The sequence below is a fragment of the Ranitomeya imitator genome, chromosome 6 (genome assembly GCF_032444005.1).
Source record: "Ranitomeya imitator isolate aRanImi1 chromosome 6, aRanImi1.pri, whole genome shotgun sequence".
Classification (NCBI taxonomy): domain Eukaryota; kingdom Metazoa; phylum Chordata; class Amphibia; order Anura; family Dendrobatidae; genus Ranitomeya; species Ranitomeya imitator.
The window spans coordinates 520,395,099-520,412,705 of record NC_091287.1 but is presented as its reverse complement, the minus strand read 5'-3'; the positions used below and the strand labels follow the sequence as shown (position 1 = coordinate 520,412,705).

The 17,607-nt window shown below is 49.6% G+C and overlaps 1 protein-coding gene across 1 annotated transcript; it reads right to left on the bottom strand.

Moving 5' to 3' along the window:
* Nucleotides 1-237: 237 nt before the first annotated feature.
* Nucleotides 238-15,996, bottom strand: UTP23 (UTP23 small subunit processome component). Its single transcript, XM_069731803.1, has 3 exons — nucleotides 15,695-15,996; nucleotides 9,976-10,150; nucleotides 238-784 (listed from the first exon to the last, which is right to left on the bottom strand). The coding sequence occupies exons 1-3, from the start codon at nucleotides 15,880-15,882 to the stop codon at nucleotides 419-421; spliced, it is 729 nt and encodes a 242-aa protein (XP_069587904.1). The 5' UTR covers nucleotides 15,883-15,996; the 3' UTR covers nucleotides 238-418.
* Nucleotides 15,997-17,607: the final 1,611 nt, after the last annotated feature.

Genomic DNA, 17,607 nt, shown 5'->3' with positions numbered 1-17,607 from the left:
AGCAGAGATTCTACAAAAATGTGAAGATCCGGCTTAGTTTTTCAAAGTCTCCTTGTGCACCATACTATTAGAGTATTTCCTGGGCCAGTAGTCTCCAACACGTGACCATCTTATCTACTACAACTCCTAACAAGCTCCAACGCCATAATGGGAGTCCTACGTACAATATATGAGACAACTCGCGGTTCAAGAGAAAGCAAAATGCAATTAAGTTGTACACAAATAAAGAGCTCAAAATTTCACTTACTGAAATAAATACAATTTATTAAAATTTAACAGTCGTGGCTGCAATACTAGACACAGCCTACCGGACAAGTGTGGCGCCGTTTCCGGAAGGCAGCAGCCAGGCTGTACAGATTTTATGATCCCTCTGGCTGTAAAAGTGTCTAATCTTCAGCAATCAGTTTGGGGGTCTCAGTTATGCAGTCTGTGGGGTGGGCGTTACTGAGGGCTTGTTTCTCTTTCTTTTCCTTTTCTTCTTCGCTTGCTCAGCGGCCGGCGTTGAGGGATTTTTCTTCTTTTTCTTAAGGCAGCTTAAAGGGTTAGGGCCCCCGATGCGTTTCCTCTTCCTCCCTCTGTGCTCTGTGACCCGCACGATACCCTGCTCGCTCTTCAAATGCGCGATGTTGTGTTTCTGATGCTCGGGAAACAGATGGCCGGCCTGGAGAGCCTGGACCTGGGCCACAGACCTGGGGGACGGCTTGTCGAGGACCATCGTGTTCTGAATGATGAACATCAGGGGGATGCCGGCCAGTTTTTTCACCGCGCTGGAAAGTTCTTGGTCCTGGATGGAAAAAAAAAAAAAAAAATAGATATATAAAAAAAATACAATATACAAAAAAAATTTAATAAAAACAAGCATAATCCCTACTGGTCGCCCAGATCGCGGAGTTGGTCTGCTGCTCCAACAGAAGAGAACATCGTTTCTACCACCTCTTAGATGGGCGCATGCAGACGTAGGCGGAGCCGAATTGAAGAGGTGCGGCAGTGGCCGGGGCTTAACAGAGGAAGAAGGCTGCCTTCCCCAAATTGGCCTCCTCTCGATATTCCCTTCTAATATCTGATGCCCTCACCATCACCCACCCGTCATTGCCCACCAGAAACCAACGCTCATTAGCCAATATTCACAATGCAATATCAACACAGCAGGTAAGTTTCCTTCCATTTCTCTTCTACGCAGACCCGGGACCTATTCCCAGCAGAAAGCCGGGGGGCTTTCTTACTTAAAGCCCCCAGAATTGTGCTCTGCTGTACCTCGGATTTCTGAATTTGGCAGAGGTCTAAGGCTAGGTTCACATTGCGTTAATGGGTTAACGCTAACGGACTGTGTTGCACGGCGAAATTGTCGCAATTAATGCCATGCAACGGGTCCGTTAGCGCAGAGGTCCCCAACTCCAGTCCTCAAGGCCCACCAACAGGTCATGTTTTCAGGATTTCCTTTGCATTGCACAGGTGATGCAATTATTACCTGGGCAAGACTAAGGAAATCCTGAAAACATGACCTGTTGGTGGGCCTTGAGGACTGGAGTTGGGGACCTCTGCGTTAGCGCACCCATTGACAGCAATGTTATTTTTCTCTGTAGCACATGTGCCGTTATTTTGTGACGGACCTCGGACGCTGCTTGCAGCGTCCGAGACCCGCTCCTCGCTAGCGCAGATCGGGGGATCTGCGGTAGCGGGAACCCTATAGGTACATTGCGTTAGCGCAATCCGCTAGCACCATGCGCTTAACGGATGGCCTTAACGCAATGTGAACCTAGCCTAAGGGGTAACGTTTCTCCTTGTGGAGAGTGACAAGTTAGGCCTGGCATGTCAGTGTGAGGAGACTTATAGGCCATGCATGCTCCTCTGTGAAATTAAATAAGCAAGTTTTAGGATCACCGCTTCCAATAGGTGGCGCTAGAGTTCCTCTGAAGGGACAATCTGGCAGGTAACTTAGGCTAGGTTCACATTGCGTTAGTGCAATCCGTTTAGCGCATACGCTAACGGAATGCGCTAACGCAATGTCCAAAAACGGATTGCGTTTAGCGATCCCGCTAGCGCAGATGCCCGATCTGCACTAGCGAGAACGGACCCCAAAACGCTGCAAGCAGCGTTTGAGTTCCGGCAGAAAATAACGGGACATCGCTAACGCATGCCAAAAATGGCATACGTTAGCGATGCGTTAGATACATTGCGGTCAATGGGTGCGCTAACGGATCCGTTACATTAAATTAGTGGCGCTATGTAACGGATTCCGTTAGCGGACTGCCATTAACGCAATGTGAACCTAGCCTTAATAAATCCTCCAGAGGTAAAACCTACCGGAAATGTGATGCAGGGCAGAGAGGCGGCAGGTGTCCAGGATCAGGATTAGTATTGGCGAGCGCGAGTACAGATACAGAAGCCACACGCCAACGCTCCTTATGGCCGGTAAGGTCGGCACACGTCTGGCGTGCCTCTCATATATACAACAGACGACACAAACTAATGTGCACTCAGCTGGGTGTGTCCAATTATCACTTATATTCCATATTTCGGGAGGATTTATGCATTTAATTGCTATATATAAAGAATGATTTAGTTTTGTTTGTTTTTTGCTTATTTCTGATTTTTCTATGACACAAACAATGATAAAAAAAAAAGAAAAAAAAAGAAAAAAAAAACTACAATGTGTTGTGAAGTGGCGAGTCAAACCGACGTGACAAAGACTTGAGTTCTAGGTCAGAAGTGAGGCAGATGGCAAAATGTCACGTCTGGTCCAGTAGATCACACACCGTCCACACCTGAGCGTGCTGCTGGACACAAAGGGAATCTGGGACAATGTTTTTGTCGCCTAATTTGAGATATGAGGCAAAAGGTCCTGATTCCAGCGATGTGTCACTTACTGGGCTGCTTGCTGTAGTTTTGATAATCACCTGCTGAAAAATCAGTGATTTTTATCACTAGAGGACTAGTAAATCTGGTGGCATGTAGTCCTCCATATTCATGATCCTTGTATAACCCCACCCCTACCAGTGTGTGCATACAAAGGGATTATACAAAGCTCAGCATTCAGAGCTCTGCTAAATAAGCAGAAGAGAGAACAGGACTTCACTCAAAGCTGCAGTAAGCGGCCCAGTAAGTGACATGACAGGAATCAGGGTCTCTGCCCCTACATAATGCTGCTCTCACATTACATGGCAAAATCTGCGGACAGATTCCCTTTACCCAACACACGAGTACCAACCATCACACACACCAGCGGTCTTAAACCTTTTTTTTTTTTTTTACCCAGAGAGCCCTATTGTGTTCTGAGACACGGTCACGAGACACAATCTGTGCAAAGATATTATAGAAGCCATATTGAAACCAATAGTGGATAATTAGCTATTAAATGATTAATCTAGTTATTGTGGCTCAGAGGAGGAGTGTCTACAATTCTTCTTCTTACTATATTTATATCATTGTAAAACTTTTGCCAGTCACATCCACAAATTTAAAAATTGCCCGGATGGCTGTCCGTCAGCAGCGCGCCACACATCGGAACACCCCCCCCCATCCCAGCCTGCGGCAATCTCCACACTCCTGCCTCTTCCAGCAGGGACCCCGCTTCACCGCACCCACCACCCCCAGTAAGCAATATGACGCATGGATTGTAAGTAGCACCATCATTTTGTTAAAAAAAAAATATATATATTTTTCTTCTCAATATTTGGGGTGCGTCTTATAATCCGGAGCGTCTTATAAAGCGAAAAACACGGTACTTAAAAACTCCATTGCTGCAGTAAATAGTAGGAATGACTACTGGGCTTCATGGGAGTACCAGGACAGCAGGGACAGGGTACCAAGGGTCTTTCACAGCAGATACCCAGGGCTGTCATGGCGACCCATTGTCACAGGTGGGCAGCCGTGGGCTCCGCTCCATAAACCCCTCACACCAATATCATGCATACTAATGGGATAATACGGGTAAGGGGCACGTCCAGTCTTTGGGATGGGTGCACATCAGGTTTGGGGGTATCTGACACCAGCACTGGTTAGCTCGCCGGGTGTCAGACCCCCACCGATCAGATATGGATGGCTCCATCATCAGGACAGCCCCCTTAACCTCTTAATCCCATATGACGTACTATCCCGTCAAGGTGACCTGAGACTTAATTCACAGTGACGGGATAGTACGTCATATGCAATCGGCCGCGCTCATGGGGGGAGCGCGGCCGAGTGTCAGCTGATTATTGCAGCTGACATCCGGCACTATGTGCCAGGAGTGGTCACGGACTGCTCCCGGCACATTAACCCCTGGCACACCACGATCAAACATGATCGCAGTGTTCTGGGGCATAGGGAAGCATCGCGCAGGGAGGGGGCTCCCTGCGGCTTCCCTGAGACGATTGGTACAAGGCGATGTGCTCACCTTGTACGAGCGTCTCCTCCCTGCAGGCCCCGGATCCAAAATGGCTGTGGGGCTGCATCCGGGTCCTGCAGGGACTACTTCCGGGTCCAGAGAAGGCGCTGGTAAGCAAGGAGCAGGGCTCGCCAGATCGCTGATCTGACACAGTGCTCTGCAAAGTGTCAGATCAGCGATCTGTCACTATACAGTGATGTCCCCCCTGGGACAAAAGTAAAAAAAATTTTTTTAGATGTGTAAAAAAAAATAAAATTATATATATATATATATATATATATATAATCTTGTTCCCATAAATACATTTCTTTATCTAAATAAAAAAACAATAAAAGGACAAATATGTAGTATCGCCGCGTCCGTAACGGTCCCACCTATAAAACAGTCTCACTAGTTAACCCCTTTAGTGAACATCGTAAAAAAAAAAAAAAAAAAAAAACGAGGCAAAAGACAACGCTTTATTATCATACCGCCGAACAAAAAGTGGAATAACACGCGATCAAAAAGACGGATATAAATAACCATGGTACCGCTGAAAGCGTCATCTTGTCCCGCAAAAACGAGCCGCCATACAGCATCATCAGCAAAAAAATAAAAAAGTTATAGTCCTCAGAATAAAGCGATGCAAAAATACCGTATATACTCGAGTATAAGCCGAGATTTTCAGCCCAAATTTTTGGGCTGAAAGTGCCCCTTTCGGCTTATACTCGAGTCACGGTAGCGGTGGGGTCGGCGGGTGAGGGGGTGAGGGCGCTGAGGCATACTTACCTAGTCCCGGTGGTCCTGACGCTCCCCCCTGCCGTCCCACGGTCTTCTGTGCTGCAACTTCCGTGGGACCGCTCATTAGAGAAATGAATAGGCGGCTCCACCTCCCATAGGGGCGGAGCCACATATTCATTTCTCTAATCAGCGGTGCCGGTGACCGCTGATAGAGGAAGAGGCTGCGGCACCGAAGACAGCTGCCCGGGGGAAGGAGCCGGACGTCGGGAGCAGGTAAGTATGTAATATTCACCTGTCCACGTTCCAGCCGCCGGGCGTCGCTCCATCTTCCCGGCGTCTCTGCGCTCTGACTGTTCAGGTCAAGGGTGCGATGACGCATATAGTGTGCGCGGCGCCCTCTGCCTGATCAGTCAGAGCGGAGACGCCGGGACGAGACGCCGGAACGAGACGCCGGAAGCTGCAAGCAAGAGAGGTGAGTATGTGTTTTTTTTTTTACTGCAGCAGCAGCAGCAGCGACAATGGCAGAGCTTTCTATGGGGCAATATGAATGGTGCAAGAGCACTATATGGGGCACAGCTATAGGGCAATAATGAACGGTGCAGAGCACTATATGGGGCACAGCTATAGGGCAATAATGAACGGTGCAGAGCACTATATGGGGCAGAGCTATAGGGCAATAATGAACGGTGCAGAGCACTATATGGGGCAGAGCTATAGGGCAATAATGAACGGTGCAGAGCACTATATGGGGCACAGATATGGGGCAATAATGAACGGCGCAGAGCACTATATGGGGCACCGCTATAGGGCAATAATGAACGGTGCAGAGCACTATATGGGGCACAGATATGGGGCAATAATGAACGGCGCAGAGCACTATATGGGGCACCGCTATAGGGCAATAATGAACGGCGCAGAGCACTATATGGGGCAATAATGAACGGTGCAGAGCACTATATGGGGCAATATGAACGGCGCAGAGCACTATATGGGGCACAGCTATGGGGCAATAATGAACGGTGCAGAGCACTATATGGGGCACAGATATGGGGCAATATGAACGGTGCAGAGCACTATATGGGGCACAGCTATAGGGCAATAATGAACGGCGCAGAGCACTATATGGGGCACAGCTATAGGGCAATAATGAACGGCGCAGAGCATATATGGGGCAGAGCTATAGGGCAATAATGAACGGCGCAGAGCACTATATGGCACAGCTATGGGGAAATAATGATCTAATTTTATTATTTATAGGGGTGGAGCCGCGTATTCATTTCTCTAATCAGCGGTGCCGGTGACCGCTGATAGCGAAAGAGGCTGCGGCACAGATGACAGCTGTGACAGGCAGAGGGAGCGTCAGGATCGCTGGGACTAGGTAAGTATGTAATATTCACCTGTCCGCGTTCCAGCCGCCGGGCGTCGCTCCATCTTCCCGGCGTCTCTGCGCTCTGACTGTTCAGGTCAAGGGTGCGATGACGCATATAGTGTGCGCGGCGCCCTCTGCCTGATCAGTCAGAGCAGAGACGCCGGGACGAGACGCCGGAACGAGACGCCGGAAGCTGCAAGCAAGAGAGGTGAGTATGTGTTTTTTTTTTACTGCAGCAGCAGCAGCGACAATGGCAGAGCTTTCTATGGGGCAATATGAATGGTGCAAGAGCACTATATGGGGCACAGCTATAGGGCAATAATGAACGGTGCAGAGCACTATATGGGGCAGAGCTATAGGGCAATAATGAACGGTGCAGAGCACTATATGGGGCAGAGCTATAGGGCAATAATGAACGGTGCAGAGCACTACATGGGGCACAGATATGGGGCAATAATGAACGGCGCAGAGCACTATATGGGGCACCGCTATAGGGCAATAATGAACGGTGCAGAGCACTATATGGGGCACAGATATGGGGCAATAATGAACGGCGCAGAGCACTATATGGGGCACCGCTATAGGGCAATAATGAACGGTGCAGAGCACTATATGGGGCACAGATATGGGGCAATAATGAACGGCGCAGAGCACTATATGGGGCACCGCTATAGGGCAATAATGAACGGTGCAGAGCACTATATGGGGCACAGATATGGGGCAATAATGAACGGCGCAGAGCACTATATGGGGCAATAATGAACGGTGCAGAGCACTATATGGGGCACAGATATGGGGCAATATGAACGGCGCAGAGCACTATATGGGGCACAGCTATGGGGCAATAATGAACGGTGCAGAGCACTATATGGGGCACAGATATGGGGCAATATGAACGGTGCAGAGCACTATATGGGGCACAGCTATAGGGCAATAATGAACGGCGCAGAGCACTATATGGGGCACAGCTATAGGGCAATAATGAACGGCGCAGAGCACTATATGGGGCACAGATATGGGGCAATAATGAACGGTGCAGAGCACTATATGGGGCAGAGCTATAGGGCAATAATGAACGGTGCAGAGCACTATATGGGGCACAGATATGGGGCAATAATGAACGGCGCAGAGCACTATATGGCACAGCTATGGGGAAATAATGATCTATTTTTATTATTGAAATTCACCGGTAGCTGCTGCATTTCCACCCTAGGCTTATACTTGAGTCAATAAGTTTTCCCAGTTTTTTGTGGCAAAATTAGGGGGGGTCGACTTATACTCGGGTCGGCTTATACTCGAGTATATACGGTAATTATTTTTTCTATAAAATAGTTTTTATCGTATAAAAAGCGCCAAAACATTTAAAAAAATGATGTAAATGAGGTATCGCTGTAATCGTACTGACCCAAAGTATAAAACTGCCTTATCAATTTTAGCAAACACGGAACGGTATAAACGCCCCCCCCCAAAAAGAAATTCATGAATAGCTGCTTTTTGGTCATTCTGCCTCACAAAAATCGGAATAAAAAGCGATCAAAAAATGTCACGTGCCCGAAAATGTTACCAATAAAAACGTCAACTCGTCCCGCAAAAAACAAGACCTCACATGACTCTGTGGACCAAAATATGGAAAAATTATAGCTCTTGAAACGTGGTAAAGCAAAAAATATTTTTTGCAATAAAAAGCGTCTTTCAGTGTGTGACGGCTGCCAATCATAAAAATCCGCTAAATAACCCGCTATAAAAGTAAATCAAACCCCCCTTCATCACCCCCTTAGTGAGGGAAACATAAAAAAAAAAAAAATCTATTTATTTCCATTTTCCTATTAGGGTTAGGGCTGGGGCTAAGGGTACCGTCACACAGTGGCATTTTGATCGCTACGACGGCACGAAACGTGACGTTCCAGCGATATATCCGTGACGTTCCAGCGATATAGTTACGATCTCGCAGTGTGTGACACGCTCCTGCGATCAGGGACCCCACTGAGAATCGTACGTTGTAGCAGATCGTTTGAAACTTTCTTTCGTCGTCTAGTGTCCCGCTGTGGCGGCATGATCGCATGGTGTAACAAAGGTGTGCACGATATTGCATACGATGTGCGCATAGTAACCAACGGCTTCTACATCGCACATACGTCATGAAATTATCGCTCCAGCGTCGTACATTGCAAAGTGTGACAGCAGTCTACGACGCTGGAGCGATATTGTTACGATGCTGGAGCGTCACGGATCGTGCCGTCGTAGCGATCAAAATGCCACTGTGTGACGGTACCCTAAAGCTAGGGTTTCGATTACATTTACGGTTGGGATTAGTGGTGTGTTTGGATTAGGGTTTCAGTTATAATTGGGGGGTTTCAATGTTTAGGCACATCAGGGGCTCTCCAAACGCGACATGGCGTCCGATCTCAATTCCAGTCAATTTTGCATTGAAAAGTCAAACGGCGCTCCTTCCCTTCCGAGCTCTGCCATGCGCCCAAACAGTGGTTTACCCCCACATATGGGGTATCAGCATACTCAGAACAAATGGCACAACAACTTTTGGGGTCCATTTTCTTCTCTTACCCTTGGGAAAATAAAACAAATTGGAGCAGAAGTAAATTTTTTGTGAAAAAGTGTTAAATGTTAATTTTTTTTTTTTTTAAACATTCCAAAAACTCCTGTAAAACACCTGAACTGTTAATAAACTTCTTGAATGTGGTTTTGAGTACCTGGAGGGGTGTAGTTTTTAGAATGGTGTCACACTTGGGTATTGTCTATCATATAGACCCCTCAAAATGACTTCAAATGAGATGTGGTCCCTAAAAAAAAAAATGGTGTTGTAAAAATGAGAAATTGCTGGTCAACTTTTAACCCTTATAACTCCCTAACAAAAAAAAATTTTTGGTTCAAAATTATGCTGATGTAAAGTAGACATGTGGGAAATGTTACTTATTAAGTATTTTACATGACATATCTGATGACATATGACATATGTGATGACATATGACATATGTGATTTAAGGGCATAAAAATTCAAAGTTGGAAAATTGCAAAATTTTAAAAATTTTCGCCAAATTTCCGTTTTTTTTCACAAATAAACGCAGGTAATATCAAAGAAATTTTACCACTATCATGAAGTACAATATGCCACAAGAAAACAATGTCAGAATCACCGGGATCCGTTGAAGCGTTCCAGAGTTATAACCTCATAAAGGGACAGTGGTCAGAATTGTAAAAATTGGCCTGGTCATTAACGTGCAAACCACCCTTGGGGGTAAAGGGGTTAATATCCAGTACATGTGTGAAATCTGGGTCACTGGGCAGCGCGCACTATGGCCGCCAGTGACTGCTATGGAGGAGTTTGGGGAGGCTGACCACCCTGCAGTATCCCTCGCTTGTCACCCATGTTGTATTTCGCTGCCATGTTCTCTCAGCAGTGGCCCCCGCTGACCATGTCTCCACATTCTCCATAGCAACCGAACTCCCCCCAGGTAACCAGGCGGAGAGCCATCCTAGCAGGAAATTGTTTTCTCACAGATACCTGGGTGGCGATGAAATAATGGTGAGCGTTGTCATCTGCAACCATGGATAACAGGCACGCCGAGCCGCTGACAGGACTCTGGAAATGAGCGCAGCTCCGCACTTGAAATCTTTGGGCGATTAATTTAGCTCCGAACAGCTCCTTCCCCAAGGACTCCAGCTCCTTAATAACACAGCTACAAAGAGAAACATCATTAGGGGCACGTCATCACACAGAACACGAGGCTTCACCCTCATTACAGACAACGAAATCATATGTCCTCCATATTCAGGGATAAATACGAAAACTGCAGTACTTACCCTGTGCCCCAGAGCTGCACTCACTATTCTGCTGGTGCAGTCACTGTGTACATACATTACATTACTGATCCTGAGTTACATCCTGTATTATACTCCAGAGCTGCACTCACTATTCTGCTGGTGCAGTCACTGTGTACATACATTACATTACTGATCCTGAGTTACATCCTGTATTATACTCCAGAGCTGCACTCACTATTCTGCTGGTGCAGTCACTGTGTACATACATTACATTACTGATCCTGAGTTACATCCTGTATTATACTCCAGAGCTGCACTCACTATTCTGCTGGTGCAGTCACTGTGTACATACATTACTGATCCTGAGTTACATCCTGTATTATACCTCAGAGCTGCACTCACTATTCTGCTGGTGCAGTCACTGTGTACATACATTACATTACTGATCCTGAGTTACATCCTGTATTATACCCCAGAGCTGCACTCACTATTCTGCTGGTGCAGTCACTGTGTACATACATTACATTACTGATCCTGAGTTACATCCTGTATTATACCCCAGAGCTGCACTCACTATTCTGCTGGTGCAGTCACTGTGTACATACATTACATTACTGATCCTGAGTTACATCCTGTATTATACTCCAGAGCTGCACTCACTATTCTGCTGGTGCAGTCACTGTGTACATACATTACATTACTGATCCTGAGTTACATCCTGTATTATACCCCAGAGCTGCACTCACTATTCTGCTGGTGCAGTCACTGTGTACATACATTACTGATCCTGAGTTACATTACATCCTGTATTATACCCCAGAGCTGCACTCACTATTTTGCTGGTGCAGTCACTGTGTACATACATTACATTACTGATCCTGAGTTACATCCTGTATTATACCTCAGAGCTGCACTCACTATTCTGCTGGTGCAGTCACTGTGTACATACATTACATTACTGATCCTGAGTTACATTACATCCTGTATTATACCCCAGAGCTGCACTCACTATTCTGCTGGTGCAGTCACTGTGTACATACATTACATTACTGATCCTGAGTTACATTACATCCTATATTATACCCCAGAGCTGCACTCACTATTCTGCTGGTGCCATCACTGTGTACATACATTACATTACTGATCCTGAGTTACATCCTGTATTATACCCCAGAGCTGCACTTACTATTCTGCTGGTGCAGTCACTGTGTACATACATTACATTACTAATCCTGAGTTACATTACATCCTGTATTATACCCCAGAGCTGCACTCACTATTCTGCTGGTGCCATCACTGTGTACATACATTACATTACTGATCCTGAGTTACATCCTGTATTATACCCCAGAGCTGCACTCACTATTCTGCTGGTGCAGTCACTGTGTACATACATTACATTACTGATCCTGAGTTACATTACATCCTGTATTATACCCCAGAGCTGCACTCACTATTCTGCTGGTGCCATCACTGTGTACATACATTACATTACTGATCCTGAGTTACATCCTGTATTATACCTCAGAGCTGCACTCACTATTCTGCTGGTGCAGTCACTGTGTACATACATTACATTACTGATCCTGAGTTACATCCTGTATTATACCCCAGAGCTGCACTCACTATTCTGCTGGTGCAGTCACTGTGTACATACATTACATTACTGATCCTGAGTTACATTACATCCTGTATTATACCCCAGAGCTGCACTCACTATTCTGCTGGTGCCATCACTGTGTACATACATTACTCATCCTGAGTTACATCCTGTATTATACCTCAGAGCTGCACTCACTATTCTGCTGGTGCAGTCACTGTGTACATACATTACATTACTGATCCTGAGTTACATCCTGTATTATTATTATACATTTTTATAGCGCCATTTATTCCATGACGCTTTATATGTGAACGGGGCAAATATAGACAAGTACAATAAACATGAGTAAAACAAGGCACACACAGGTACATAAGGAGGGAGGACCCTGCCCGCGAGGGCTCACGGTCTGCAGGGGATGGGTGAGGATACACTAGGAGAGGGTAGAGCTGGTTGTGCGGCGGTTCAGTAGGTTGAGGATCACTGCAGGCTGTAGGCTTGTCGGAAGAAGTGAGTCTTCAGGTTCTTTTTGAAGGTTTCTGTGGTAGGCGAGAGTCTGATGTGTTGGGATAGAGAGTTCCAGAGTATGGGGGAAGCACGGGAGAAGTCTTCTATGCAGTTGTGGGAAGTAGAGATGAGAGGAGTAGAGGAGGAGATCATGAGAGGATCGGAGGTTGCGTGTAGGTAAGTACCGGGACACCATGTCACAGATGTATGGAGGAGACAGGTTGTGGATGGCTTTGTATGTCATTGTGAGGGTTTTGAACTGGAGCCTCTGGATAATAGGAAGCCATTGAAGGACTTGGCATAGGGGAGAGGCTGGGGAGTAGCGGGGAGATAAGTAGATTAGTCGGGCAGCAGAGTGTAGGATGGATTGGAGTGGTGCCAGACTGCTAGAGAGGAGGCCAGAGAGTAGGAGGTTGCAGTAGTCAAGACGGGAGATAAGGGCGTGCACTAGTGTTTTTGTGGTTTCATGGTCAAGGAATGTATGGATCCGGGAAGTGTTTTTGAGTTGGAATCGGCAAGAGGAGGCAAGGGCTTGGATATGTGGCTTCAAAGAGAGGGCAGAGTCAAGGATCACCCCGAGGCACCGAGCGTGCGGGACCGGGGAAAGTGAGCAGCCATTGATGGATAGGTCTGGTGGAGGGGTAGAGTGAGATGGGGAAAGATGATGAATTCTGTTTTGTCCATGTTCAGTTTAGAGAGCGAGCAGAAAAGAAGGATGAAATAGCAGACAGGTCGGGTCCAGATAGGTAGGTCTGCATGTCATCAGCGTAGAGGTGATATTGTAAACCGTGGGATTCTATGAGCTGTCCCAGGCCGAAGGTGTAGATGGAGAAGAGTAGGGGCCCTAGAACAGAGCCTTGGGGAACACAGGCAGGGGGCGAAGTGAGGAGGTGGTGTGGGGGAGGGAGACACAATGTCCGGTCTGTTAGATCTGATGAGATCCAGGATAGGGCCAAGTCTGTGATGCCAAGAGATGAGAGGATTGTACCCCAGAGCTGCACTCACTATTCTGCTGGTGCAGTCACTGTGTACATACATTACATTACTGATCCTGAGTTACATCCTGTATTATACTCCAGAGCTGCACTCACTGTTCTGCTGGTGCAGTCACTGTGTACATACATTTCATTACTGATCCTGAGTTACATCCTGTATTATACTCCAGAGCTGCACTCACTGTTCTGCTGGTGCAGTCACTGTGTACATACATTTCATTACTGATCCTGAGTTACATCCTGTATTATACTCCAGAGCTGCACTCACTATTCTGCTGGTGCAGTCACTGTGTACATACATTACATTACTGATCCTGCATTATACACCTGGTAGGAGGACGGGCCTGGTGGGCTCCCAAACTAAATGTATGGAGCGAAACATGGCATGAAACGCGCTGAGAGCTTCATGAATTGGCCCCACTGAGTGTTACCGATACAGATGGAAGGAGAATTATCAACCACCGACCGACCACCCGATGAGCATGGTGGGGTCCGGACTACCCCGATATCAGATATCGATCTGTGTGCTGGATTTCAGAGCATCCAATCAGAGAGGAGCGAATCTCCAAAATTCTAATTTGTCAGATCTGCTGGAAATCATCCCGGAAATTCAACTTGTATCTAAATCACTGAGCAGAAAGCGACTGAGCGCCGCCTGCCATCAATGGAAGCCGAATATCACACCCCGAGGTCTGAAGACCCCAGAACATAAGGGGCGGCCAACAAGGGGATGAAAAATAACAAATCGCACTGGTCTCGCTCCTCACCCATCCCTGCTAGCTCAGCTCCTCACTGGCCCCCGCTCTGCTCCTCCTGGGGTGTGTCAGTGTGGAATAAGCCTCAATGTGCAGCTGACCCACAGGTATAGGAAAGATGGCGCAGAGAGAGCGGGACGAGCCCCCGGGGAGGCGCAGAGAGAGCGGGACGAGCCCCCGGGGAGGCGCAGAGAGAGGGGGACGAGCCCCCGGGGAGGCGCAGAGAGAGCGGGACGAGCCCCCGGGGAGGCGCAGAGAGAGCGGGACGAGCCCCCGGGGAGGCGCAGAGAGAGCGGGACGAGCCCCCGGGGAGGCGCAGAGAGAGCGGGACGAGCCCCCGGGGAGGCGCAGAGAGAGCGGGACGAGCCCCCGGGGAGGCGCAGAGAGAGCGGGACGAGCCCCCGGGGAGGCGCAGAGAGAGCGGGACGAGCCCCCGGGGAGGCGCAGAGAGCGGGACGAGCCCCCGGGGAGGCGCAGAGAGAGCGGGACGAGCCCCCGGGGAGGCGCAGAGAGAGCGGGACGAGCCCCCGGGGAGGCGCAGAGAGAGCGGGACGAGCCCCCGGGGAGGCGCAGAGAGAGCGGGACGAGCCCCCGGGGAGGCGCAGAGAGAGCGGGACGAGCCCCCGGGGAGGCGCAGAGAGAGGGGGACGAGCCCCCGGGGACGCGCAGAGAGAGCGGGACGAGCCCCCGGGGACGCGCAGAGAGAGCGGGACGAGCCCCCGGGGAGGCGCAGAGAGAGCGGGACGAGCCCCCGGGGAGGCGCAGAGAGAGCGGGACGAGCCCCCGGGGAGGCGCAGAGAGAGGGGGACGAGCCCCCGGGGAGGGGCAGAGAGAGCGGGACGAGCCCCCGGGGAGGCGCAGAGAGAGCGGGACGAGCCCCCGGGGAGGCGCAGAGAGAGGGGGACGAGCCCCCGGGGAGGCGCAGAGAGAGCGGGACGAGCCCCCGGGGAGGCGCAGAGAGAGGGGGACGAGCCCCCGGGGAGGCGCAGAGAGCGGGACGAGCCCCCGGGGAGGCGCAGAGAGAGCGGGACGAGCCCCCGGGGAGGCGCAGAGAGAGCGGGACGAGCCCCCGGGGAGGCGCAGAGAGAGCGGGACGAGCCCCCGGGGAGGCGCAGAGAGAGCGGGACGAGCCCCCGGGGAGGCGCAGAGAGAGCGGGACGAGCCCCCGGGGAGGCGCAGAGAGAGCGGGACGAGCCCCCGGGGAGGCGCAGAGAGAGCGGGACGAGCCCCCGGGGAGGCGCAGAGAGAGCGGGACGAGCCCCCGGGGAGGGGCAGAGAGAGGGGGACGAGCCCCCGGGGAAGCGCAGAGAGAGCGGGACGAGCCCCCGGGGAGGTGCAGAGAGAGCGGGACGAGCCCCCGGGGAGGCGCAGAGAGAGCGGGACGAGCCCCCGGGGAGGTGCAGAGAGAGCGGGACGAGCCCCCGGGGAGGCGCAGAGAGAGGGGGACGAGCCCCCGGGGAGGCGCAGAGAGAGGGGGACGAGCCCCCGGGGAGGTGCAGAGAGAGGGGGACGAGCCCCCGGGGAGGCGCAGAGAGAGGGGGACGAGCCCCCGGGGAGAGGGGGGACACCTAGGAAGGGGGGGGGATCTGCGGCGCCCCTCACCTCGTCGTGCACAGCTGCACCTCCCCCATCAGATACTTGGGCAGCTGCTCCTTGATCTGGATCTTGTTCTTCAGCGCCGCTTGGCAGAACGTCCCGTCCAGCAGCACCTGGAACGGCTCCCGGAAGCGGAAGTTGTGTTTGTAGAAGTTGATGTTCTTCTTGGCGTGTTTCTGCCGGGTGATCTTCATGGTGGACGGTTCGGGTCACCCGGTTCCGTACAGTGACGTCACGCTCATCGGAGAAGCTGCGCTCTCACCACGTGGGTGCCATGTCCCGGAAGTACGTCACGTGCTCCTAGCAACAAACCCACCCACTGAGAGGGCGCGGCCTGATTTGTCATGTGACCTGATAGTGGAGACTGGAGAGAACCCGGGCGTTTAGATGCCTGATGGAACCACGTGACCCAGGGGGCGGCCGTGGCCGGGCTGCAGTGCTGCACTACCACTCTCATCAGCTGTCACATGGCGGTGGTAGTAGTTCTCAGCCGGACACATTTACTGACTTCTCTACAAAGAAAGTGAAATGCAAAATAAAGAAATGCGTTTATTACACTGATCACTGATTGCTGGGGGGAAATCGGCCGATCTGATTGGTAACATTCATTGGTGCAAACATGCCGTCCTATCGGCCAATCAGTGACGATCCTGCAGCCACATTCCATTATGTACACCGACACAGTACACAGTTCACATGTCAACATATATGTAAGACCACATGACAGTATTCACATTATACTATACAGATTGGGGTCCTCAGGGTGGGAATGCTGCCACTGGAGAGGCGACACAGGAGCTGTTTCCATTTATATGTCCAGGCTGGTTTTTTGTTGCTTCATAAACCATGCAAAAGGACAAGGAAAATATATTGCCTTTCAAAGCCGGCGAAACAAAGTAGACAGTGAAAGACCCACAGCCTGGGTAGCATCCAGCATACCAGTCCAGTCTGTAATCCCGAGGATAAACAGTCACACTCAGAAATGAAGCTGAAGTTGGTTTCTTATTCGTCAGTTTCTTATTCGGCATTTTTTACTTTTCAGTTTTTTTATACGTTTAACAACAAAAAATGATCATCACAATAATAAAAGACAATGCAGCGAGGAGCCCTGATGTGAATACGCTTAAAAACGGCTACAAAAACAATAAAACTGGCACAAAAATGGGCATCAAAGTGGGCACCAAAGAGCGCTGAACAAAGGGTTAAATGCCTTTGGGCCACTGATCTCACACTGCAGATATATAGAACAGGGCGCCCCACATCAAAACCAGTTTTTTCCAGCCTGGCCCAAATGGGTTCTGGGCATAAGAACTGGCATCAAAGTGGGCAGTCAATTTTGGCCATTTGAATAAGTAGCTGATGTTTTTAAGGGGTTAAATGTTATGAAGGCAATCCAGTAACACAGTGTGCCAGTAATCAGAGCACATACAGTGATCTGACAATAACCCAAAAACAATAGAACGAGCTCTGAGACGTGGAATCTCTGTAGACCGCAATACCTGAACCTATCCTAAACACAACTAAAGGCAGCTGTGGATTGCGCCTGACACTACCTATGCAACTCGGCACAGCCTGAGGAACTGACTAGCCTGAAGATAGAAATACAAGCCTGACTTGCCTCAGAGAAATACCCCAAAGGAAAAGGCAGCCCCCCACATATAATGACTGTTAGCAAGATGAAAAGACAAACGTAGGGATGAAATAGATTCAGCAAAGTGAGGCCCGATATTCTAGATAGAGCGAGGATAGCAAAGAGAACTTTGCAGTCTACAAAAAACCCTAAAGCAAAAAACCACGCAAAGGGGCAAAAAGACCCACCGTGCCGAACTAACGGCACGGCGGTACACCCTTTGCGTCTCAGAGCTTCCAGCAAAACGAATAGACAAGCTGGACAGAAAAAACAGCAACAAAAGCAAAGA